Source organism: Triticum urartu, chromosome 5A (assembly GCF_056163025.1).
Source record: "Triticum urartu cultivar PI428250 chromosome 5A, HENAU_Tu73, whole genome shotgun sequence".
NCBI lineage: Eukaryota > Viridiplantae > Streptophyta > Magnoliopsida > Poales > Poaceae > Triticum > Triticum urartu.
The window spans coordinates 298,453,605-298,481,292 of NC_141877.1; the positions used below are offsets into that span (position 1 = coordinate 298,453,605).

Consider the following 27,688-nt stretch of genomic DNA (forward strand, 5'->3'; position numbering starts at 1 on the left):
CCATGTACTGGCCGTACCCGTACCGGCTGTATCGAGCGGAAAGAAAGAACGGACGAGGTGGATGGCCTGATTGGTCGAAGCCTCGCGCATTCCGCGTCCCCAGTTCCGATTTCCGAACCCTAATTTTTTTCTGCCAACCTTTCCGCACCATCCAAACGAGCGCCCAGTCGCTCCACCGCGCGGCCTCGTCCGTCCCCAAATTGCTGCCCTCCTCTCTGTATCACCTCTGCTTCTCCTCGATTGGGTCCTCCGAAACTTGAGCAACAAGATGCTCCACTCGTGGCGAAATCTGGACCATGTTCCCCGGTGCGTCTTTATCTTGTGGATATTTTTGGCGCTGAATTGAGACAAACGTTGAACTTTGGGCCTTTGAACTCTTATTCGTCCTTGCAGTTATATTATTTTGAAGGGTTTCCTCCTCAACATTTGTTTGAATGATTTTTGTTTCAATACATCTGTCCTCGTCCCACCATACGGCTGCCAACCAATATCAAAGCACTTAAGCAAGGGGAAAGATTGGAAAAAACTGCAACTACACTCTTATTTTTCTTTTTTGCTGAATGGATAGATATTTTGGAACGGAGGTTCCCAAGAATGGGGACATATATAGTGAAACGATTGGAGTAGTATGATTACAATTTCAATCCACGTATCTTATTTTAGCCGAATTCTAATTGCTCTTTGGTGATAGATCTGCTTATCAATTCTGGATCATGGCCCGGAACATCATGGGAGTAAAAGACAAGAAGAAATGGGGTAAACCGAATTGGCTCTGCCACATCACCGAAGGGATAAGTAGAGAAGAAAAGAGGTGGGGAACCAAGGAGGTCCTTGTTAGACATCCCGCGGACAATGTAAGATCGACTTTCATCTTTAAGAACAGCAGCCACCGGGATGGTGCTATATACAAAAGAAGCTTTGCTCTTCGAAAATTATGTCGTGTTACTGACCGTGATGAGAGTAAGTGATGCGAATCTCTTTCCTACCACGTTCCAGTTGATTTATAGGATATTTGACAACATTTAGCTAATTGATTAAAAGCTTGAGGCTGAATGTGCATTATTTTTTAGCAGTATGCAATGTAGCTGATGCTTTAGTAGAGTGTTACTATGTTAGTTAAAAGAGAGTAGAAGTCCCAAGTATTTATTTCCGAAGTAGTTTTTTTTAATTCCAACATCTCTTTATTGTAAGCTGGTTGACTTTAGTCCTGAGGCCTTAGATCATATACCCAAAGTTGGTTGTCAACCTTTTATTTCAACATCTATTTTTTGGTGAACTAACACAACCAATGCATGTCAACATGGCTTGCCCATGTGCTGCCATTCTAGGCAAGTTCATTCATGTGTAAGACACTTAACTACATGTTGAAGGTCATTTTTTGTAGTATCTTTGACCTTGGCACTCCACTTGCTGGATCCATGCGGCTTACGATGGCCTATTACTCTAGGATAGACATTAACTCTTGTATGATAGCAGGTAGTATTTTACCTTTTACCTTGCTCTCCTCTGCTTAAAAAGTAACATAATTAATTAAAACTTGACTTATCAAGTATCAACTAGATGAACAATAGGCAAATCCTTTATATCCCTCAGCCAAGAATTAAGGTCTCAGCAAGATTATTAGTTATGCAGTCACACTTAATATTTGGGATAACCCCACACCTAAAAATTCAAGAGCGATTAAATGTTTGCAACAAGAGCATAAAAATGAATGAATCACTTGTGCAAGGGCTAGAAATGAACCTCATCCATAGTAAATTGTGGTGTTGTAGTAGGTATACTGCTACCTTTGCTTGCTGCAAATATCTTGGCCATGTGGTTATCAAATTTATCTTTTTCATATGCCCTAGCTGCAGCCCACATGTGGCCATACTTTACCAAGGAATTCCCCAACCAAGCTTGTGGTAAGTTGCTTAATGCACTTCCTGTGCTTGCCATTAGGGAAAGCGGCCTTCACTACATTCTCCAGATCCATGTTAGTTGGGTCCAGAAAGAAACAATGTGATAGCTTCCCCAACCTTCGACTCCTAGATTCTTCGCACAAAACATCTGTTGGTATTGTCAAAGGGAGTTTGTCTAGTTCAATGGTAGAGCTCTCATTTGACTTGGTTGACATCCCTCGTCTTCCTCTCTTGGATCTTGGCCATATAGAAGTCCCTTTTGCCTTCCTTCGTGTTTAAATGCTGGTAGAAGTCCTCATAAGCCTGACCCCACCCCTTGCTTCACCCATAACTCGCGTTGTTGTCTACACTCTTATCCAGGTGTAGGTGTCTGAACCAGACTTTCTTCTCCAGCGGCATACGCTGAGGAGGCTTGACTCAAGATTGATTGATTAGGGATGGTAATTTCTTTGTGAAGTGAGTTAAAGCGCAAGGTTAGCATTGGTACATGGATGGTAGCGCAATCCACTTCACAGCTGAAGTACGTCTTGTGGTGTTTGGATTGGGAGTTGTTTCAAAACTGCAAACTGCGTTATGCTGTGAGGCCACAACGGGTGCAAAACAGTTGTTTGTTTGGGCTTTAGCTTTTTTCATCCAAAGCTGCTCTCAGACGCCCAAACAAACAGAGCCTAAGTGTGAGACCAGTCTTCTTCCAACTTCTACTACAGTTCTACAACACTCGTTTTAGGGTTCTTCCTCAACATAGGCATTGCCCTCTCGGCAATCCAGCTTTGAGATGCCATACTAGATGTTCTCCCGCTGCTAGTAAGACATATGTGATGCTAGTAAAACATATGTGATCAGGCCCTACACCAGTCACTTGCAAATAAAAGTATAAGTAAAGAATGAGCCAATAAGTACCAAGTAAATGATAATGATAAAGAGCAGTACAAAGATTAGCATTTCACAACAAGATCTGTACCATGACAACTCCATGCTGCACTTTCTCAGCCTTAATGTGTCACATACATCCTTTGGCTTTACAAATGCCGTGAAACCTACCGATTCAGATCTTAGAGACCCCATGTCAAATTCCCCTGATTGCATATTGTTTGATTACTAGTCTAAATGCATCCATTGAAGGGAAAGTGCTACCTTCCTCCATATTTGGGCTATCCATATCACAATCAATGCTCCATGGGTACATGATCATCATCTGGAGTAGCCACACCTTCATTATCATTATCTTCATAATATTGTCTACAACATCAATATTAGTGCCATGAATACTCATGGGATTAGCACTTGTATGGTTCAAAAACGGTATATGAGCAAGCGTGTGGTAGCATTAAGGTACTGGGCTAGGAGTTCGATTATGTTGGGTAGTCCACTTATACAAATAGCCAGTTTCGCCATGTAATAATAAGCGTTAGTATTATGAGCATCTTGATTTTCAACAGATGTTGTTAGAGTTGGCGCCAGTTCATAATGTTATCTTTACTTTCAAATAGTATATTGCATTGTGTCCTAGCAATAATTGTTTTATTTTTCGAATCAGATAAATGAATAAGTCTCGTATGCACTTATGTATCAAAATGAAAATAGGCGATGAGAAAATTGTTTTTTGTCGATAACGAACATCTTATGAAGTTCTTTGAAGATCAAAAAGTTTAACATACTGTTTCGTTAAACGTTTTGCCATACACGAATTGAAGTCTTGTTAACCACTACTCTTATAGTCTGCTTCAGTATTTCCATCATGTAGCGTTGCGTCACTCTCCTCACTTGTTCAATTAGTATTTCTTTTGTTGTTATTCTATAATAGTAACATTGGAGGCATTTCATTAGATAATTGTTTTTGAACTCAGATATGTGCGTGAAAAGCATGATTATACTTTTTAGAGTACATCTTTATTTAATATTTTATATATATATATATATATGAAGCACAACTTGACATGATTATACTTTTAGAGTACATCTTTATTTAATATTATATATATGTATATATGAAGCACAACTTGAGCCAATGATGTTATCGGAGCCAACGGATTGCTTTCCTGACCGAGAAAGGTGCTGCGTGCATTATAAAAGGCCGATGATGCAAATTTTCTCATTAAAATTGGCTAGTGTCTCTATCAACACTAGCTCAGTAGAACTATATGGATATATTGCAGTGCGGGATTATGTGGACTCATTGCTTAATTATATTGTCAACCGTAGCAGGGATGACCCCATTATTGCGCAACAGGTGCACATCATTACCTCAATACCTCATGCAGTTTATTTTTAGCAATTCGCTTATTTTACAATGTAATCTCAATTTCATCACATTCATAGAGAAGATGAATTGAAATATAACATTGTTATGACATACTACAACTAATTAATCTCCTTTTCAGTAGTAGAATTTGGGACTGAATGTTGTATCTCTACCAATATCAAAAGACTCAAAGGGGCAGTTCCAACTAATCTTGACCATCGAACCAGGTCAATCCAACGACCTAGACTGCTTCAATGGCGAGCGCTCAACATGTTCAGTGTGTAATTAATATCATACAAATATAGCACTAAACACATAATTAACGCGCAAAAATATCCTATCTAATATACTGCCTAATATTAACGTGCATTTACTAGTACTATAATATAATCCACTTTATCTCTGATTTTGTGTAGATTGGTATACACAATGAAGATGCTCTTGATTGCATTCTTAGTTTTGTTTGAATGTTTTTTCCTATATAAAAAACATAAGCTTAGGTTATTCAGCGTTTAAGTATGTATAGTGTATACATGAACATTTGCGTATTTTAGTTATATTTTGGTTATGGCTAAATATTTGCTTCTATATGATTAAAATTCAATCCAAAGTTGTTATAATGGCATTTTGCACTGAAAATACATCTCGGGGAACCTGGGTGCGCGCGTACCCAAACTGAAAAACTTTTTTGACAAAATACATGGTCTAGCATAACTCACATTTAAAGTTTCGGGATAAAATGATTTATATCGTATTCCGAGCAAAATACAACAGAATCAATACTATATAAACACTACTATTCACGGTTTCTGTAGCTACACTTTTACTTTTTTACTCATATTACAACATAACTCATTTGTGACTGATACTTTAAATGTGATTATTATGCTAGACCGTTTCTCGCAAAAAAGTTTCACATTTTTTGATCTTTTACTATTTTTTTGCTTAACCGATGCGCGTAGACCCATCCCAGAAATTCACACCGCATTTTGCAACAAGAATTTAGCAGTCACTAGTCATTGCTTAATTATATTATTTTAGATGCCTACACCCAGATAGGAGTGCATACAACATAGAGAAATACAATATGGCAAAGAAGACTTCAAAGCGAGATGTGAGTTAAGCTAGGGGTCGGCCCACTACCAACACGTAGACACGAAGGAAGGTGAAAGGGGCATCTATAAGATGGTTAAGATCTGAGAGAGGAAGACGAGCGATGTCAACAAACTCAAATGCATCAAGGACGGAGCAGATAAGCTCCTGTTGAAGGGCAAGGAGATTAAGCATAGATGGTAGGAGTACCTCAACAAGCTGTTCAATGTAGAGAGTGAGAGCTCTATCATTGAGTTGGACGACTCCTTTCATGATACCAACATGTGTTTTGTGCGGTGAATCTAGGAGTTTGAGGTCATTGAGGCTTTAAAAGGGATGAAAGGAGGTAAGGCGAAGAGCTTTGATTGTATCCCTATTGAGGTGTGGAGAGGCCACTGCCTTCTCTTTATGCTCTTCCTCAGCTGTACTCTGCTGCGGTTGGCAACCCTCGCAAGCTAGCAAATCTGATGTTGATCTTGCAGAAGGACGAGCAACGAAGAATCGACACTTCTGAGATGGCTCTGCGCCGTTCCGCTCCCGCTCCTCCTCTAGCCTAGCCCCCTCCTACTTCTAGGCCTGCCGCCGTCGACCCCCGTCGGTAGCCCTCCTCCCCCGTCGACCATGGCCTCCCCCAGCGGCAGCTCCAGCGACCTCGACCTCGGCTCCGCCGGCTCGTGCCGCTGGCGAGTCCTCCGTGAGATCCTACAGCGAGGTTGCCTGGACGCCTCCTCCCGCCTCGGGCTAGACCCTCATCGCCTCCCTCCCCCTGGTGGTGCCCGCCCCCGCCACGCCGCCCCAGCGCGCCCCAGCCGCCACCTGCCTCGGGCCCCGCAGCGAGGTCCACCGCGTCCATGGAGGTCCGGAGGTCGACGCGGATGGCTTCCAGGCCCCCCACCGCAGGAATAGGTGCCGGGGCGCGCGCCGTGATGCCACCCTGTCGGCCCAGCGGCACCACCGCCGCAGCCCCTCTCCGGAGGAGGCCGCTGGCCTCTGCTTCCTCTGCCTGGACCCCATCAACCCCGTGCACGAGTGCACCAATGACATCCGCCGCCGTCGTTGCCTCTACCTTGGACACGGCTCGCGTGACTGCTGGAAGTTCCGCCGTGGCGTGCTGTGCACCCCCCCGCTGCCGCATTGCGCTCCTCAAGGACGACGACGCCAACACATCTTTCTTCCACCGGCAATGCACGTACCGGCGACAGAAGAATCGGATCCACAACCTCACTGTGGACGGCGTTTTGATCTTTGCCCCCTGCGACATGGCGGCCGTGGCATACGCACACTTCGACGCCTTGCTCGGCTGCGAGACGTCCCGCGAGTGCAGCCTCGACCTCTCCGAGCTGATCCCGCCCACCAACCTCGATGACCTTGACGCCCCTTTCTACGCCGAGGAAATTTGGCAGGCGGTGAAACGCCTCGTACGTAAAGCTCCCGGCCCGGACGGCTTCATCGCCGAGTTCTTACGCGCGTGCTGGCCCATCGTCCGGCAAGATTTCGTCGACGTCTTCCAGTGGCTGTACGAGATGCGTGGTCGGGGCTTTTGCTCCCTCAACCAGGTGCTGCTCACCTTGCTCCCGAAGCGCGCAGACGCTTGTGGCCTAGGCAACTTTAGGCCTATAAGCCTAATCCACCTCGTCGCCGAAATCTTTGCCAAGGTCTTATCGTTACGCCTCGCGCCAAAGCTCCACAACCTCGTTAGCACGTGCCAGAACACATTCATCCACAGCCGCAGCCTGCACAACAACTTCATCCTCGTGCGCCAATCCGCGCTCCTTCTACACTAGCTCGGCACCCCTTGCGTCCTCGTGAAGCTGGACTTGGCTCGTGCTTTCGACACCATTAGCTGGTCGTTCCTCTTCGAGGTCCTCCGCCAGTACGGCTTCGGCTCTCGCTTCCTGGACTGGCCGGCCATCTTGCTCTCCTCGGCCAGCACGAAGGTGATCAACGGAAACCCCGGCCCCACCATCTGGGACAGGTGTGGCCTCCGCTAGGGCGACCCCGTGTCGCCACAGCTCTTCATCCTCGCCGTTGACACGTTGGGCTGCCTCCTCCGCCACGCAACAAAACTGGGCGTCTTGCAGTGGCTGCACCCCCGGCGCCCGATCCCCTTGGTCTCACTCTACGCCGACGATGTAATCCTCTTCTGCCACCCCACCATTGGCGGCATCACCGCCTCAAGAGCATCCTACTGCTCTTCGGCCGAGCTTCAGGCCTCTAGGTCAACCTCTCAAAAAGCTCCGCCACCCTGATCTGGTGCTCTGCTGATGACGCGGCACCCGCTGCCAACCTGCCGGGCTTCCCCCTCGCCGAGTTCCCGATCACCTATTTGGGCATCCCCCTGACTCTACACCGTCCCATGGCTGCACAGTTGCCCGTCATCGACAAAACGGCCAGCATGCTACCCACCTGGATGGCGCATCTCATGAACAAAGCCGCCCGCGTAGCGTTTGTCAACGCCATCCTGAGCGTGATCCTGATCCATCAGCTCCTCGCTCTCGCGCCCCCCATGAAGACCATCAAGGCACTCGAGAAAATCTAGCGAGGCTTCCTATGGGCAGGACACGCGGAGACACGCGGAGACAAATGGCGGGCACTGCCGGGCTTCCCCCTCGCCGAGTTCCCGATCACCTATTTGGGCATCCCCCTGACTCTACACCGTCCCATGGCTGCACAGTTGCCCGTCATCGACAAAACGGCCAGCATGCTACCCACCTGGATGGCGCATCTCATGAACAAAGCCGCCCGCGTAGCGTTTGTCAAGGCCATCCTGAGCGTGATCCTGATCCATCAGCTCCTCGCTCTCGCGCCCCCCATGAAGACCATCAAGGCACTCGAGAAAATCTAGCGAGGCTTCCTATGGGCAGGACACGCGGAGACAAATGGCGGGCACTGCCATGTCAATTGGCAACGTGTTGCTAGGCCGCTCTCTCTTGGCGGCCTCGGCGTGCACGATCTCGCCCGGACGAGCCTCGCGCTTCGCACCCGATGGTTGTGGTTCAGCCGCACGGACAACACTAGAGCGTGGGCTGGCCTCGACCTGCAGTTCACAGTTGAGGAGCGTGCATTCTTCTTCGCATCCACCACCGTGCAAATCGGGAATGGCACGGAGACCCTGTTCTGGGTTGACCGATGGATCGACGGGCGCTCCGTTAGCGAGATCGCGCCACTGCTATACGCTTGCATTCCCAAGCGCCGCCGCAAGCTCAGGACCGCCGCCGATGGATTACAGGCCAACCGATGGGCACGAGACATACACGGCACAATTGGCATCCACGAGATCGGGCAATACTTACAGCTCTGGCACGCAGTCAGCTACACGACCCTCTCCGCCGAGCCAGACTGCCTCTCCTGGAAGTGGAACCCCCGCGGCGTCTACTCCGCCAAATCGGCCTACATCGCCACCTTCAATGGCTCCACGGGCTGCGACGCATGGAAGCTCACATGGAAGAACTGGGCACCCCTGCGCGTCCGATTCTTCCACTGGCTCGCCCGCCTGGACCGATGTTGGACGGCCGACCGCCTCGCCCGCCGCGGCCTGCAACACCCCGCGCGATGCCCCCTCTGCAACAAGGCCCCCGAGACCATGCACCACCTCATCCTAGCTTGCCCCTTCTCCCGGCAGATCTGGTACGAGGTGCTGCACTGGCTCCGAATCCCCTGCGCCCCGCCCGACAGCGAGACTTCTCTCGACAACTGGTGGCACACGGCGCGACAGCACACCCCCAAACCCATGCGCAAGGGCCTCGCCTCCGCGACCCTCCTCGTCCCATGGATGATCTGGAAGCACCGTAACGATTGCATCTTCAACAGAGGACGGCCCTCGGCGTCCGACCTGCTCATGAAGATCAAGGACGAGGCCGTCCTCTGGGCCAGAGCCGGCACCCTAGGGCTTCGAGCCATTGTACCGCAAACTTGGGACGTTCACTGATGTGCCTTTGGGCACTGTAATTCCCTCCTAGGAGGATTGTAACTGAAACCCTCTTTCTTTCCAAAGCAATGAAATGCAAGCTCTCTTGCGTTTTCTTGAAAAAAAAGGTGTGGAGAGGCCTCAGACACATAGCGATAGTATGGCTAACTAAGCTTTTAAACCTCATTTTTGTGCAAATAAGATGCCAGAAGAGTGGAGGCGGAATATATTAATACCAATCTTAAAGAACATGGGGATGCATTGAGCACCGCTTAAGAAGAATCACAAGCGTGACCTAAGATCAGTTTGGTTTCCTGCCAGGGAGGTCGACCGTGGAAGCCATTTTCTTGGTATGATAACTTATGGAGAACATGGAGCAGAAGGACCTACATATGGTATCACTGACTTGGAGAAGGCCTACGAGAAGACATCACAAATTGTCATGTGGCGGGCCTTGGAGAAACACAAAGTCCCAACAAAGTACATTATCCTCATCCAAGACATGTACGATAATGTTGTGACAAGTGTTCGAACAAGTGACTTCCCGATTAAAATAGGACTACACCAAGGGTCAACTTTGAGCCCTTATCTTTTTTGCTTTGGTGATGGATGAGGTCACAAGGGATATACAAGGAGATATCCCATGGTGTATGCTCTTTGCGGATGATGTGGTGCTAATTGATTGTAGTTGGATGGGGGTTAATAGAAAGTTAGGGCTATGGAGACAAACTTTCGAATCGAAAGGTTTTAGGCTTAGTAGAACTAAACCTGAGTACATGAGGTGCGGTTTCAGTACCACTAGGCACGAGGAGGTTAGCCTTGATGGGCAGGTGGTATCTCAGAAGGACACCTTCGATATTTGGGGTCAATGCTGCAGAACAATGGTGATACCGACTAAGATGTGAGCCATCGAATCAAAACTGGATGGATGAAGTGCGCCAAAATTCTGGCGTTCACTCTGGCAAGAGTGCACCACAAAAGCTAAAAGGCATGTTCTATAGGATGGTGATTCGACCCGCAATGTTGTGTGGCGCTAAGTGTTGGCTGACTAAAAGGCGACATGTTCAACAGTTAGGTGTATCTGGGTGATATGGATATGTAAATATGTCATTTCTGAAAAGTGCCAATACAACGATACATTTGACTACTTTTGAAAATAATATAAAAATATGTTATCAATTAAAGCACCAAGCCATTTAGCATATATTTAGTCAGTGCAATCCATTATCTTCTATCTTATCCATGATTCCAACAAAAGTAAGAACCAACAGCCAAAGGGTAGCAACAATTTACCAAACATAAAAATTCAGTTAGAGAGAAAGGGAGGAGGAGGAAATCAGCAGCCTTCCATTAGATTGAATTCTACAGGATAGTGGGGGAAGGGGAGCAGAGCACCGGAGAAAGGAGCTCACCACCGGCAGGAAAGAATCAGCCGGCAGGAAAAAGTCCAGTCTCTGAATGATGAAGATATAGTATCCGATACGGATACGCTGGTTGCTGGAAGTATTGGTGTTTTCTTGATGCCAGTATTCCTCATCTTCTTCCAGAGACTCACAAACACAACTCTGAATTTGACCCCTTCTTGCCATCTCTTCATCATTCAGAGGTTGGATTTCCTCAAGCTCTTCTAAGTCTTTCAGCTCATCAATCATTTCTGCCCTATTTTTTAAAACTTGTCCGATCAGATTTCTACCCCAGCCTTTTAGATATTTAGTAGCCTTTTTCGTCTTCTTCTGCATCACATCCAAACTGTCTCTTGCAACAATGCGCTCAGACCAAATTTTCTCGACTTTCTCAAATGAGATCTTCTCTTTGTAGCCAGCTGAGTTCAATCTAAAAGGTTTTGACCCTGATTCTTTTGCCTCCATAGTACTCCCTCCATTTCAAAATATAGTGCGCCCGCGCTTCCCGAGGTCGAACTTTGACCATAAATTTAACGAACAAGACCGACTGCGGCGGGAGAAAAACTTACATAATTAAAAACTTCTTTCGAATACGAATTCACTGATATAACTTTTGCTCCCGCCGCAATCGGTCTTGGTAGTTAAATTTACAGTCAAAGTTGAAGCACGGGGATAGAGAAAGCACTACATTGTGGAATGAAGGGAGTATCTACTATCTAGCAACAAAGGACTATGATCAGAATTGATCCTAGTCAATTAATCCATCGTTGCCATGGGGAGTAATTGTTCCCCGCCACTTCACATTAATAGCCTATACAATTTACCCATCACAGGATCCTCTTGATTGTTTGTCGAAGTAAAAGTGCCTCCTGACATGTCAGTTGCCAGGATCTTCTTGGCGCGTGAGGCAATCGCAAGGAGAGGCGCGAGCGCAAGGAGATGCCGAGAAGGTTAAGATGAGGCCGGTGCGAGCTCGTAGTGTCGGCACGGAGACAAAGCCCAACCCAACAAGCTGAGCTCGCGACTGAAGGAGCAGTGCACTGTAAAATAGATGGATCGGTACCCGTGAGCGACAACAAGGTGTAAACCTTTATTCCTCCTTCAGACCATCAGGTCTGAACCTCTCCACATCTCAGCGTAACACTGAGGAAGCTTGTATCTATGTTTACCATCAAGGCGAAGTTCGCGTCCGTGGACACCACTTTGGCGGCGCTGACCAAGCTCCTCTCCTCGGTGAATACTTGGGCACCAACAGTGGGCAGGAACTTGGCGGTGATCCAGTCCACTCTGGACAAAGTGAGTGCGCATGTCACGGTTCTGGAGGCGGAGCTACACCCTACTGTCCACGAACAATCGCCTAGGCCTGAAGGGCGCCATGAAGCAACACCATGCCAGGGTTCTGCAACAGAATTACGTGTGCTCGATCTCGGATGTTATGATATTATACTCAGCATGACTTGGTTATCTGGAATTGGTGCCATGTGGGTGAATTGGTTAAGAAAACCATGCGGTTTGGACACAATGGTGTAGGCATGATGAGGAACACTAGATGAGAAGAAAGAAAACACATGCCAGATCTGTTTGGCTACTTCTAGATGCTTCCACTCTAGTGTAGTATTTCTTTTCCTTTCTTTTCTATCCTACCTACTGTTTTCTAGAGTCTTCTAGTTGTGAGTAGCTATGAGTAGAATGGTGAAACTTACATAATGTTTTCTAGAGTATTCCAGTTATAAGTAGAAGTATGTGAAGACTTCCCAAAGCCCTATAAATAGAAGTCCTCACCTCTATTTTGGACCAAGACTATGTACCCCTACCTATAATAGAACTTGTTGTTCTTATCTAAGATCTTGGAGTAGTTCTTGTGCCCTAGGAGTTCTAGATAGAACTCTTGCTGCCCTATCAGCCTACATTCGCCTCTAGAGCGATATCTAGCGCAGCACGTTGAAGCTGTTCCTTCAACACTTGTGCTGTACACATTGTAGCAGCAAGGTGGAGTTGCTCCTCCACAACCTTTGTGCTGCTTCAGGTGGTATCAGAGCCTCGTTGACCCATAATCGTTCTTGCTGTCCTCTTCGAGAGCAAGTTGCAGCAAGCAATGGAGCAATTGGAGAAGAGGATGGATGCTGCTGAACAACAAATCAAAAAGCTACGTGAAGATCTTAATAGAAGATTTGACCAGCTGGTTGAGATGATAAGAAAGGGTGTCCCCCTGCTACCAATGAAGGAGATTCATCTAAAGAAGAGGAAAATGTTCATCAAGGAAGAAGGAGAGGTAATTTTGGAGCAAGACCGCCACAACAACATGTTGTTCAACATGCTTCAAGAAGGCCAATTTATGTTGAAGCTTCTGAAGGTAAATAATATGATGATGCCCTTGAAGAACCAAATTTCTACGCATATTGGAGAGCACCCAACCCTACATATGCAAGAGATACATACAAGGTGAAAGCTGAGATCCCAAGTTTTAATGAAAATGTTGACATTGAAGGGTGTCTGGATTGGTTGTATGAAGTGGAGAATTTCTTTGAGGTCATGGAGGTTCCGGAAGATAGTAGAGTTTCTTTGGTCGCATACAAGCTGAAAGGAGGAGCCGGTGCATGGTGGCATCGCGTTCAAGAAGAGCGCAGGTTGAGAGGAGAACCTCGTGTGAGAACTTGATGGCAAATGAAAAGTCTCTTGAAAGGGAGATTTTTGCCCGCTGATTATGACCAAATTATATTTATCCAATTTCAAAATTGTGCTCAAGGAAATAGGACTGTTTCAGATTACACGGAGGAGTTTCTAAGGCTACAAGTGAGGTGCAACCTTGCTGAAACTGAAGAGCAACAAGTTGCAAGGTACATCAATGGTCTCAATGATGCTATTCAAGATCGATTGATGATGCAACAAATCTGGTCTGTTGATCAAGCACAAGCTCTAGCCTTAAAGGCCGAGAGGTTTGTGAGGATAAAAAAGACAACTAAAGCTCCATATCCTCCATATCCTCATACCGAAGGCTCATCTAGGAGCCAACCTAATAGGGTGGAAGAGAAGGCCACTCCACCAACGACAAAACAACGCATCCCGAAACAAACTAGAGGCAAGGGTAAGGCAAACGAAGGCCCAAAGTGCTATAAATGCGGTAAAGAGGGACACATATCCAGCGGTTGCCCACTAAGGAAATTTGTTAACACGACTATCCATGATGGTGAAGGCGATGAGGAAGAATACGAATCTGAAGATGTAGACGGACAAGAGGTTTGTCAAGAAAAAGGTGAAGAGGTGGTATGTGTGATCCAGTGTCTCCTATGTTCCACACCACAACCCGATGACACACAACAGAAGAAAATATTTGAGAGCAAATGCACGGTGAATGGCAAGGTATGCAAACTAGTGATTGATAGTTGCAGCTGCGAGAATCTTATCTCCCAGAAGTTGGTGGACCATTTAAAGCTTGAAATCCATGATCATCCAAATCCCTACACTATTGGATGGATCAAAAAAGAAGTGAATATGAGGATCACCAAACAATGCAACTTGCCGCTTTCTTTGGGTAAGCATTACCGCTCAGATGTGTTGTGTGATGTGGTTGACATGGATGCCAACCATGTTCTTTTTGAAAGGTCTTGGCAATTTGATGTGGATACTACACACAAGGGCAAGGAAAATCCTTACTCTTTCATTTGGAACAATAGAAAGATCATTATCTTATCAAACAAAACTGAAGGTAATACCTCTAAGGAGGAGGGGAAAACTATGTTAACTATCTCCCATACCTCTCATGAGTTTATGGAAGACTTGAAGGAGGCAGATTTGTGTGCTGCACTTGTTGTAAAGGGAGAAGAGCACCCGACAGTTGAAATTCCAGCAAAGGTACGTGGTTTATTGGCAGAATTTCAGAACATACTTGGGGAGCCACATGGCTTGCCACCGATGAGAGGAATTCAACATAGAATTGACTTAATTCCGGGAGCAAGTCTTCCTAATCTTCCACACTATCGAATGGGCCCAAAGGAGCATGATATATTGAAGGAGAAAGTGGAGGAATTGCTGTAAAAGGGGCACATTCGAGAAAAGTATTAGCCCATGTGCTGTACCAGCCCTGCTCGCGCCTAAGAAAGATGGATCTTAGCGCATGTGTACGGACAGTAGAGCCGTTAACAAGATCACCATAAGGTATAGATTCCCTATTCCCTGTCTGGATGATATGTTGGATCAGCTTAGTGGGGCAAGAGTGTTCACAAAGCTAGATTTGAGAAGTGGATATCATCAAATCCGTATAAGACCCGGGGATGAATGGAAAACCGCCTTCAAGACAAAGGAAGGGTTGTTTGAATGGCTAGTCATGCCATTTGGACTCTCAAATGCACCGAGTACCTTTATGCACTTAATGAATCAAGTCCTTCGACCCTTCTTATCCCACTTTGTTGTGGTCTATTTTGATGACATCTTGATCTATAGCAAGGATGAGGATGAACACTTTGATCACATTCGGAAGGTGCTAGAAGTATTAAGGGAAAATGAGCTCTATGTCAACTTGAAGAAATGTGTTTTTCTGCAAACACAACTTCTTTTTCTAGGATTCGTCATAACATGTGACAGCATTCGTGTTGATGATTCTAAGGTTGAAGCAATCCGAGAATGGCCAACTCCGAAGACCATTTCTGAGGTATGAAGCTTTCATGGCTTTGCAACTTTCTATAGGCGATTTGTGAAGAATTTCAGCACTGTCATGGCACCAATTACTGCGTGTTTGAAGAAAGGGAAGTTTCAATGGACAGAAGCAACTGAAGCTAGTTTCAATGAGATTAAACAAAAGCTATCACAAGCTCCTGTCTTGATGCTACCTGATTTCAACAAGACTTTTGAGTTGGAGTGTGATGCAAGTGGAGTAGGCATTGGAGCTGTCCTATCTCAAGAAAGGAAGCCCATTGCTTTCTTTAGTGAAGCTAGACAGAAATGGAGTACCTATCAGCAAGAATTATATGTTGTTTTCAGAGTGTTGAAAATTTGGGAAGTCTATTTGCTGCCTAAAGAGTTCATTGTTTATAGCAACCATCAATCCTTGAAGCATTTTAGAAATCAAAAGCATGTTGACCGCATGCTAGCAAGGTGGTCTGCATATCTGGAGAGGTTTAACTATCTCATCGTGCATAAATCTGAAATAACTAACATGGTGATTGATGCTTTGAGTCATCGTGCATGCCTCTTGACTTCTTTTGAAGCTGAACTTCCGGGCATGAATCAAATAAAGGAGTTGTATGAGGGTGACGAAGACTTTGGCCATGTTTGGGTAAAGCATGCAAGGGGCCAACCATTAGGTGATGATTATTTGATGCAAGATGGATATCTCTTCAAAAATGATCGTTTGTGTATTCCAAGAAGTTCTTTACGTGACAAGCTGGTTAGAGAGCTCCATTCAAGTAATCTTAGTGGTCATGTTGGACGGGACAAGACTGTCGCTAGCTTGGAAGCTCGCTACTTTTGGCCACAACTAAAGAGAGATTCTGGAAAGTTTGTTCAACGATGCCCTATATGTCAAACCTATAAAGGCCAAGTCCAGAACGCAGGGTTATACATGCCTTTGCCTGTTCCTGTCGCTCCATGGGAGGACATCTCTATGGACTTCGTCTTGGGCTTGCCAAGAACAAGACGAGAGAGTGATGCTGTGTTTGTGGTCGTGGACAGATTCTCTAAGATGGCTCATTTCATTCCATGCCATAAGACAACGGATGCTCGTCATGTGGCAAACCTATTCTTTCGAGAAGTGGTCAGACTTCATGGAGTTCCAAGGTCCATCGTCTCAGATCATGATAGCAAGTTTCTTGCTGCATTTTGGCTCACTTTGTGGAAGCAATTCAACACTGAATTGGAATTTTCTAGCACTGCTCATCCACAAACAGATGGACAAACGGAAGTGGTGAACAAGTTTTTGGGTAATCTGATCCGTTGCATTTGTGGAGAAAGAAAGGGGCAATGGGATTTGGCTTTATCTCTTGCAGAGTTCTCCTACAATAACTCCAAGCATAGATCCACAGGAAGGAGCCCTTTTTCCATTGTCTACACTAAAGTTCGAACACATGTGATGGACCTGGTGAAGCTGCCATCAAGGGGAGACTCAAAATCAGCATTGTCCTTTGCTGATAATTACACCGAGTTATTTGAAGAGATTCGCGGCGCTTTGGAAGCATAAAATCAGAAATATAAACAACTTGCTGATTGCAAAAAGAGGCCAAAATCATTCCAAGTCGGTGATAAGGTGATGGTCTACCTCCGAAAAGAGAGGCTGCCTTTAGGTGTTAAAGGGAAATTTAGGCAGCGAAGGTATGGGCCCTTCTCTATCGTGAGGAAGATAAATGATAATGCTTATGTGATAGATCTTCCAAGTGACATGGGTATCTTCAACACTTTCAGGGCTCCTTTGATTCAAAGGATTTGCATAGGAATTCTGAAGGATTGGAATCCTTAGGAATTTTTCCTTGATTGTTTGATTCATAAGATTGAATCCTATAGGAATTTTTTCGAAGGAATTTTTTGTACTATTTCCTATAGGATTTCTAGCATCCACTCAAACCTTTTTGAAAGAATCCTTTGTGTTTTCCTATGATGCTCAAACAATCTAAAACCCTATAGAATTGAGATGAGCATGACATTCCAATCCTATGTTTTTCCTATTCCCATGCTTTTATAATCCTGCAAATCAAAGAGGCCTCAATGTTGCCGACTTGACTCTCTACCATCCAGAAGAAGCGCTCTATGAAGATAACTCGAGGGCGAGTTCCAAACAACCAGGGGAGAATGATGAGGAACACTAGATGAGAAGAAAGAAAACACATGCCAGATCTGTTTGGCTACTTCTAGATGCTTCCACTCTAGTGTAGTATTTCTTTTCTTTTCTTTTCTATCCTACCTACTGTTTTCTAGAGTCTTCTAGTTGTGAGTAGCTATGAGTAGAATGGTGAAACTTACATAATGTTTTCTATAGTATTCCAGCTATAAATAGAAGTATGTGAAGGCTTCCCAAAGCCCTATAAATAGAGGTCCTCACCTCTACTTTGGACCCAGACTATGTACCCCTACCTATAATAGAACTTGTTGTTCTTATCTAAGATCTTGGAGTAGATCTTGTGCCCTAGGAGTTCTAGATTGAACTCTTGCTGCCCTATCAGCCTACATTCGCCTCTAGAGCGATATCTAGCGCAGCACGTTGGAGCTGTTCCTTCAACACTTGTGCCGTACACATTGTAGCAGCAAGGTGGAGTTGCTCCTCCACAACCTTTGTACTGCTCACTCTTAAAGGTCTCAAAGACAATGTGAGCAAGTGTTATGAAATATCTATGGTGCAACTTTCCGAAGGTGATTCAGAAAGGAGAATTGGCACATCTCATTCAGTTATGCATGATGTTTGACGAAACTAAACCAACTGAAACACTGTCTCAGACGGTGCTAGCCTCTGTCGGATTTCAGTCACCAGTTGTTGTTGGAAACAGACGCGTGTGATGCTGGGATAGGCTCGGTGCTAATGGAAAGAGGCCATCCAATGGCGTTTCTCAGCAAGGCGCTTGGGGCGAGGAATAAGCTCTATAGACATACAACAAGGAATCGTCTTGCTATCTTACTGGCAATTGACAGGTGGCGCTCATATTTATAGGCTGGGGAGTACACATATCATCGTAGTCTGATACATTCGGTGGATCACAAAGCACATACTCCTATGTAACAAAAGGGTTTTATCGCTTACTAGGATTCCAGTACAAGATCATGTATAAAAAATGGCTGGACAATGCCGCATCAGATGTTTTGTCACGCTGAGAACATTCAGAGGAACTAAATGCTCTATCTTCTGTCCAGCCACGCTGGTTGGGGATCATAGGAGAAGGTTATCAGCCCCAATGCCCAAGCTCAACAATTGCTGGCCGAATTAGCCCTAGCCAGCCCTACTGTGCAAGGGTTTTCTCTTTAACAAGGCATCATCAAGCTGAATGGAAGACTTTGGCTAGGAAATCACAAAGAAGCGCATGAAGCCGTGTTACTGGCACTCCATAACAGTGCCTGGAAATGTTTCTGAGGTGCTTTGTTGCTGCAAATTCGAAGAGATGGTCGCAATGGCTGCCACAAGCTGAATTTTGCTACACCACATCATTTCATTCTGCAGTGGGACACTCAATTTGAAGTGCTCTATGGGCATAAGCTGTGGTATTTTGGTATTCAACAACCAGTTCTGTCAGCTGTCCTGAATTTGCAACTGTGGCTGAAGGAAAGAGCTACGATGGAAGAAGTTATTCGTCAACACTTACACGGGCCCAACAACGGATGAAGCGACAGGCTGATAAAAAGTGTACAGAACAACAATTCACTTTAGGTGAATATGTTTTCCTACTACGACTGTATGTTCAACAAACCGTGACGCAACGGGCATCTCACAAGCTATCGTTCAAGTTCTTCATGTTAGGAAAAGCAACTTAGTATTATCATGAGGCAAAAGCCACCATATATACATGTATAGGGGAGGCCAAAGGCCAGAATACAAAAGGCCAAAGGCCACCATAAATATAACTCTAACACCCCCCCTCAAACTCATGGTGGATCCACAACACTGAGTTTGGAGAGGTAAAATCCATGTTGCGCTCTGGTCCGGGCCTTCGTAAGAAGGCCGCTAGCTGTAACTCGGAAGGCACATACTGAAGAGCAATAACATGGTCCTGCACACCAACGCGCACAAAGAAAGCATCAACACCAATATGCTTGGTAAACTCATGCTTCACTGGGTCCCGTGCAATACTGATAGCACCTGTACTGTCTGACAAGAGTGTAGTAGGTGTAGTAACAGTGACACCAAAATCCTCAAGTAACCAACGTAACGAAGTCACCTCTGCCGTGAGAAGAGCCATAGCTCGCAACTCAGCCTCTGCACTCGAACGAGAAACTGCAGTCTGTTTCTTCATCTTCCAAGCAATAAGGGAACCACCAAGAAAGACACAATAAGCAGAAAGTGAACGGTGATCCGAAGGATCACTAGCCCAGGTAGCATCCGAATAGGCCTGGAGTTGTAACGTGGAAAGAAGAGACGACGAGAGATCGTGCCACGAAGATATCGTAGAACACGAAGAAGGTGACTATAGTGAACTGAAGTGGGAGAAGAAACAAACTAATTGAGGATATGGACAGGATAGGAGATATCCGGACGAGTGACAGTGAGATAGACAAGACTCCCAACAAGATGACGATAACGAGTCGGATCAGACAAGGGCTCACCATCAGAAGCACGAAGGTGAACATTAAGCTCCATAGGAGTCTCAACGGTGCGTTCATCACTAAGAGCCGCACGAGCAAGAAGATCCTGGATATACTTTTCTTGGAAAATAAAAAAGCCATCAGAGGTGGACGAAATCTCGATCCCAAGAAAGTAACGAAGAGGACCAAGATCGGACATAGAAAACTGCTCACTGAGACGGGCCTTGACAAAGGCAATGTACTCAAGATCATCACCGGTGATGATCATGTCATCAACATATAGAAGAAGAAGAGTGCGACCACGAGCAGAAAGGTGGACAAACAACGCTGGATCATGAGCACTGGCGAAAAACCAGCTGAAGTGACCACCGAGGCAAAACGCTCAAACCAAGTGCGGGGGGCTTGTTTAAGGTCATAGAGAGAGTGACGAAGATGACAAACCATGCCATTAGGAACTGAATACCCAGGTGGTGGCTGCATATAAACTTCCTCACGCAACTCACCATTAAGAAAGGCATTCTTAACATCAAGCTGGGACACGGACCAGTGGTGAACAGAGGCCACTGCGAGGAGTGTGCGAACATTGGTCATATGGGCCACATGAGCAAAAGTCTCATTGTAATCACGACCATGCTCCTGCTGAAAGCCACGAGCCACAAGACGAGCTTTATAACGCTCAAGAGAACCATCGAAGCGAGTCTTAGAGCTAGTTTGGTTCATGTCCTCAAAGTGTCACGCCTGGCGTGGAGCTAGCCTGAAAATTGTTTGGTTCGTATCCTGGATGGTTGAGCGCTCGCCTGGCCTGGACAGCAAACCAACATCATTAGCCTGCGAGGCAACGGCCAGGCGTCCGAGCCAGAAAATGAAGCCTGGGAGCCAGAAAATGAAGCCTGGGATACTTAATTACTAATTAAGAGAAGAGTCCAAGGCCATGTGCACTGCACCAGGGGACCCAGCCCGATGTTGACACCAGTTGATAAGACATCACCCCAGGCAACCAACCAAACATACTTGTTTCCAGGCTGCCTCACCAGGCAAAAAAACACCACCTACCCAGGCTCACGCCAGGCACCAAATTTCCCCAGGCACAACGCCGTGGACGTGAACCATACTAGCTATTAATCTTAAAGACCCACTTACAAGTGATGGGGCGAACATGGGGAGGAAGAAAAACCAGATCCCACGTGCCAGTGCACTCAAGGACAACAATCTCCTCTGCCATGGTAAATTGCCATTCAGGATGAACAATAGCATCTCGATAAGAAGTCGGCTCAACAACGGTTGAAAGACCATAGCGAGAAGGAGAATATCGATCAGGGGGCGGACAAGGCCGAGAACGAAGACCATAAGTCGACCGTGAGGAGGAAGATGACACATCAGAAGTAGAGGGCACAACAGTAGACTCGTTCACAACACGTCGACGACGAGTATAATGGAAAGGAAAGGAGGGGAGAGGTGGAATCACTGGAGGTGGAGACGGGGAATGTAGCGGTGATGCAGGTGGAGAAGCGGAAGGTATCGGTGATGAAGGTGGAGAAGAGGAAGGTATCGGTGTCGAAGGTGGAGAGTCATGTGATGAGGAAGGAGAAGAAACCATAGGAGAGGACGACGTCGGATCCGCAACAGCGGGACGAGGAGTAGGAATACTAGGCACGAAGGGAGGTGTATCCGGAAACGTAAGAAAAGAGATGTTCTCCATGGAAAAGGCCGAGGACGATGGACGTGGGTAGAAGGGATGAGACTCATCAAACGTGACATCCCGGGAAATACGCATCCGACGACTGACAGGATCCCAACACCGATAGCCCTTATGCTCATCACTATATCCAAGAAAGACACACTCAACAGACTGAGCGGTTAGTTTGGTGCGTTCACGAGGGGCAAGCAAAACATAGAAAACACAACCAAACAAACGAGGTGCCGAATAATCGGGAGAACGGCCAGAAAGACGCTCAAGAGGAATACCACCTTGTAGAGCAGCAGATGGCTGAATGTTGATGAGATAGGTGAAAGTGGTAACAGCCTCAGCCTAGAAGTGAGGCGGAAGAGAGGCGGCAATCATCATCGCACGCGCCGTCTCAAGAAGGTGACGATTCTTGCGCTCAGCCACACCATTTTGAGCATGAGCACCAGGACAAGAGAACTGAGCTAGAGTACCCTGCTCAGCAAGGAATCTTCGCAGCGCATGGGAGATATACTCACCAGCTGAATCTGCACGAAAAACACGAATAGGAGTCGAAAACTGGGTATGAACCATGGCAGCAAATTTTTTGTATATAGATAAGACCTCACTACGAGAAGACATGAAATAGATCCATGTGTACCGAGAAAAATTGTCTATAAAAATAATATAATATCGGTGGCCCCCTTTCGAAGCGAAGGGAGCCGGACCCCAAACGTCAGAGTGAACGAGATCAAAAGGGCGCTCGGACACTGACTCACTATGAGGATAGGGTAGCTGAATCTGCTTGCCAAGCCTACAACCTAGACAATCCAACGAAGCATTACCGGAGACAGACCCCAGAACACCGCGATGAACCAAAGACAAGAGACGAGAACCACATAAATGGCCAAGACGATAATGCCATTGCTGAAAAGAGCTGGTAGATGAAGCAACATGGGCTGTGAGACTGGCGGCGGTGGTAGCAGAGGGAAGACGAAGCCAGTCAAGCTCCCAGAGACCCTCAGAGCGTCGAGGGCCAGCACCAAGTAGAACGCCCGTGTGACGATCCTGAACAGAACACGAATCAAAGTCAAGAATGACTCTACAACTAGAGTCAACAATCTGACCACCAGATATGAGCTGCATGGTAAGTCGAGGAACATGAGCTACAGAGGGAACATGAGCTACAGAGGGAACATGAAATGAAGAAGTGTTAAGAGTGCCTCAACTAGCTACATGGAGGGGAGTGCCATCGGCCGTAAGAACACGAACATGGGACTCGACAGGTCGAACGGAGGTCAAAGTGGAAGAATTATAAGTCATATGAAAAGACGCTCCAGTATCAAGAATCCATGGGGATGTAGCTTAATGGGTAGAAGGTGGTTTCTCATTGCCAGAAGAGTCAGCCACAGAACCAGCAGAAACTGTCGGTGAAGAATCCCAAGCATCAAGCAGGCATCGCAGCTGTGCAATCTCACGCACAGACAATGACACGTCAGAAGAGGTTGAGGTAGAAACGCTTGCCGGCGATGAGCAATCGCCATCACCCTTGGAGGCTGTGTGGTGAGTCGACATAGAACGAGTCGACATATAGCGGTCACCACCGCGAGCAGAACCCGTAAAGGGAGTCGGCGTAGGGTGACAATCACCCGGGGCGGAAGTTGTGAGAAGAGTCGCTGAAGAACGACCAACATCATCGGCAGAAGACACCAAGAGAGTCGATGTAGAACGACTAGCGCCATGCACAAAAGTGGCTAGAGGAGGCGGTGCAGCTGCCGAAGGAGTCGATGTAGAGCGGCCAACAACACCGGTGGATGTCGCAAAAGGTGTCGAAGTAGTGCGACAAACATCACCTCCAAACGGGCGAGCACCAAGCACCGAGGGAAGGCGCATGTGCGAGACTGGATCAATGTACGGAATACCGTCGGAAAACACCGGATGGCAAGGGAGAGACATAACCGACAGAAACATTGTGCCTTTTTTTACTCCTTTTTTTTACCAACAGAACTCAGGCTGCCGAATGAAGCAGGCCAACTCAAACTAGGCAGCCGGATGAAGCAGGCCAACTGGCTGCCCACCAGCAGCCCAAAAGAAACGTGATTGACGGGCCGTGCAGCTACGCACACAGCCAGGCAGTTGGATCGATTCACATCCCCACACTCAGCGTACGCGGGTCTGAGATAGATCCAGTGGCCGGCGGCTGATCTAGCATGGGAGTCGGCGGGAATCAGTGGCCGGCGAACGAAGACGGCAGCGGGAACCGGCGGCCGGAGGACGAGGACAACCGGCGGCCAGCGGACAAGGACACAAGCAGGAACCGGCGGTGGTCGGCGGCCAGCGTACGCAGCCAGCAGCGGGAACCGGCGGCCGGCGGACGAAGACGGCAGCGGGAACCGGCAGACGAATGATGAGGACAGCAGCGGGAACCCGTAGCTGGAGGCCGGCGGACGCGGATGGGCCAAGTGGAGTTGGACCGATGGCGTGCTGCTCGCGCGGACGAACACACAAAGAGGAGAGTAAATACCAGAACACAGCGTATAGCAGAGTAGCCTCAGCAATCGGCCAGAGACAGGAGCTGCGACGACCGACGCGAGAAATTGGATCGGAAGAGCACGAGTTGCCTAAGGCTCTGATACCATGTTAGAAAAAGCAACTTAGTATTATCATGAGGCAAAAGCCATCATATATACATGTACAGGGGACGCCAAAGGCCAGAATACAAAAGGCCAAAGGCCACCATAAATATAACTCTAACACTTCGAACCATATCAAGTGATGCAGAAAGTAAGTGCTGTAGCTTACAAATTGCAACTGTCTCCATCCAACCACATCCATCCAGTGATCCATGTGTCACAACTTAAGAAGGCACTGTGTCTAAGTGAGTAAGCGCAAACTGACCTCCCCCCTCTATCACCTGATGCCATTGCTGAGTTGCAGCCATTGATTGTGCTGGATGAGCGACATATTCGGCACATCAAGAAACTGTCGGCACAAGTCAAGATTTCCTGGCAGAAACTACCAACGCCATATACTTCCTGGGAGGCTGTTGATTGTGCTGGATGAGCGGCAGATTCGGCGTAACAAGAAACTGTCAGTCACAAGTCAAGGTCTCCTGACAGAAACTGCCAACGTTATATACCACCTGGGAGGAGCTCGATTCCATCCATCGTCTTCACCCGGTGGCACTAGCGTGGGGGCACGTTGCGTCCCAAGGAGGGAGGATTGTCACGACCTTCCTGGCACGTGAGGCAATTCGCAAGGAAAGGCGGGAGCGCAAGCACGAGCTCGTGGGGCCGCCAGAGAGAAGCCCAACCCAACAAGCTGAGCTCACGACTGAAGGAGCAGTACACTGTAAAATTGATGGATCGGTACCCATGAGAGGCAATAAAGTGTAACAACGAAGGCTGATTTTTCCCTCTCTCTGAACCTTCTTCCTCAAGACCATCAGGTCTGAACCTCTCGACATCTCAACGTGACTGGGGAAGCTTGTATCCATCTTTACCATCAAACAGAGGATATCTACTGGAGTGTTACATCAATCTCCTAAGTTCATAAGCATTGATGGAGTTAAAAGTAGAAGTATGACTGTTACTGTGGAAAACACCATTGTTTTCCTAGCAGACCTAATCAAGCTGAAATCACCACCAACAAGATCAATTAGAAAATCTCTCTTGTTCTCCTCTTGAGCAGCTTCATAGACAATGATCACGGCCCAATGTTATCTGCAGCTTCACATCAAAAAACTGAATTTTGATGTGAAATCTCCCTTGAGAAGTATCAGTAATGTTAAATCTACAGGGTTCCAACAGAGGGAATCTAGTGCCAAGAAAATTGATCAGTATGATCAATCTTCCTGAAGAAACTTGCAGAATAATTTCTCTTCATTGTTTCCTGTAGCCCCATAGAATCCACTTCATTATTGCTTAATAATTCCTGCAAGTAATTAGCCAAACCCTTCTTACCACACCCTCTACAATTCCATATCAGACCTATCATTTATACTTACTATTTTTTTTCTCCTGGGTCTAGTTCCTGGAAGATCACCATGCGTAATTGCATAGGATGGGATTCAGCAACTTTGCCCCCATCAGTCTTCTTATTTCTCAACATACATCTGATTTGCACAGTACCTTGATTCAAATTTACTCCCTCTGTTCCTAAATATAAGTCCTTGTAGAGATTTAATATGGACTACATACGGATGAATATAGATGTATTTTAGTGTAGATTCACTCATTTTGCTCCATATATAGTCTATATTAGAATCTCTAAAAAGACTTATATTTAGGAACGGAGGGAGTATGTGATTATTCTTCCTTCTGCTCTGTAATTTTTCCATTTTCTTCTGCTTTTTCAAAGTGTTTCTAGAGATCTGGAGACTACCATGGTAAAATCATCAACAATATCATCCATTTTATTTTCCCAGTCCAGGAATTTTACTGGACTATTTTTCTCCACCTCATCATTACAGTTCTTATGATGCAAGTTATTGACCTAGCTATTTCTAGATCTCTCATAATATCAAATGTTTCCAGAGGAAGTAAATCACAGTCAATCCCTATTTCTAAAGCTTTAACAGATATCATCATCAGATAAAACAGAAAAGGAGTTTTTAGTGGAGATAGTATTACCTTCCAAATTCTGTTCAGCCACCCTCCTAGCAGCTCTCTTTCTTCAACCCTCTCATAGTCTCACGACCCACTCCCATTTGAGCAATTCTGGCACTATTTCTTGTTGCTTGAGCAGCTCCCCTTTGAGCTTCAGTACCATTGCGTGGAGCAGCATCATCTCCAGTAATGTCATCAGTGGATTGGACAAGCACACCCTGTGAACCAACAATAAGTAAAGAGATTCCTGGGAGCCACCTCCTCCTTAATCTTTCCACATTAGTACCATCAAGCACAATTGCTTGTTGACACTCTTCCTCTGCATCATTTTTGTTGGAATTACTATTAGTAGAATGATCACTAGATTCATAATCAGACAGACCTCCCTCCTGTTCTTCCGGTTCCTCCATTGGACCCAGGTGGTCCTGATATTCTTTCTTCGACATCTCTGTTTTGTCACTCCCGGACTTAACCGACTCTTTCATAAATAATTAACCAACTTCCCTTTATAATAAATAAAGAACAAAGATCTGCGGCGTTGGTGATGGTGATTCCACTTTGAGGACTTTTATATGTGCGTACATGTGCCTTCGAGGATGTTAGACAAAGATGGGGTTATCCTTGCATATATTGGGCAAGTTTATGGTTAATTATCTTGCGCGATTTATCAAGTGTTAGGTTTCATGTTCAGCCAGATTTATGTTTGTAGGGAAGACTTTAAATTATTCTATGCTGCCATGTATTTGAGATCCTTTTTCAATTGGCTAGAAAGACAAGTATACGCTTTAGGTAATTCTTACTTTTACTAGGAGCTACTAAATAATAATGGTTTTGCAGGGTTCTCTCATTGAGATGACTGGCCCTAAGCGAGGCATTGCAATGAATTCCCCTGTTCTAGTTGAATTTGACATGAGGATCAAGACAGGAGAGAAAGAAGAAGATGATCTAACATTGATCGACGGCGCAACAGATTATTGTGACCTAACCATACCTTCTGTGTCATTCACACATCGCATTCATGGCAATTGTGGTGCGGTTGACATCACTTTAGCACGTGTTTACAATGCAGTGGAAGCAACAATAGATGTTCTCGTATTGAAAGTGCAGAATGGATTCAATTTATCGCTCAGTTCGTTTGTGTTTGTCGGCGGATCAGATCAGGAAATTCCTCTCTTTCGTGGCACTACTGCTGAGTCATGTGGCTTAAGAAGATACGTGATTGCTGTGAAGATGGATACTTGGATGCAGTTGAAGTTCAAGGTAGGTCAGAACGGCTCTAAAAATGATCATCTTGAACGCAGTTGCTACTTCAAAGCAAACATTCATGGATGTGCCTGTCAACAAATAATGCTTCAGCATGCCGCCCTCTCTGTGAAGGTGACTTGGTCGACCGTGCCAGTATAAAGTCATCGTGTTTCAAATTCGAATTTAAGTTGCAGTATTTGATCTTGGACGTGGTCTGTGTAATTTTCGTTCTTTGAGAAACAGATATATTTTACTCTGCATTGGATGGATGTTTTAGTTAATTTTTGTGTGCTAGAAGTCGGTATTGTATGCGCCTTCACTAGTTCAGTGAAAAGCAGGCAATGTGTTTTACATGTTCCCTAAGCATGGCTTATCTTTACTTGGAAGATAGTATCATGTTTTGATTTTGTAGTTA

At 46.0% G+C, this 27,688-nt stretch overlaps 1 protein-coding gene across 2 annotated transcripts; it reads left to right on the forward strand.

The window, feature by feature from the left end:
• LOC125508393 (uncharacterized) lies at nt 1-27,688 on the forward strand. Of its 2 annotated transcripts, none has more exons than XM_048673099.2 (4): nt 1-306; nt 692-960; nt 4,058-4,131; nt 26,866-27,688. In XM_048673099.2, exons 1-4 carry the CDS (start codon nt 269-271, stop codon nt 27,430-27,432), a joined length of 948 nt encoding a protein of 315 aa, XP_048529056.1. In that variant the 5' UTR covers nt 1-268; the 3' UTR covers nt 27,433-27,688. The 2 variants fall into 2 exon arrangements, with proteins under 2 accessions (XP_048529056.1, XP_048529055.1); XM_048673098.2 differs by having other exon boundaries at nt 2-306; nt 3,896-4,131.

Excerpts from the sequence above, each read along its gene's own strand:
- LOC125508393 (XM_048673098.2), top strand. The coding sequence starts at position 269 with ATGCTCCACTCGTGGCGAAATCTGGACCATGTTCCCCG. Across the intron at positions 307-691 it reads AATCTGGACCATGTTCCCCG|ATCTGCTTATCAATTCTGGA; the intron begins GTGCGTCTTTAT and ends CTTTGGTGATAG. Across the intron at positions 4,132-26,865 it reads ACCCCATTATTGCGCAACAG|GGTTCTCTCATTGAGATGAC; the intron begins GTGCACATCATT and ends ATGGTTTTGCAG.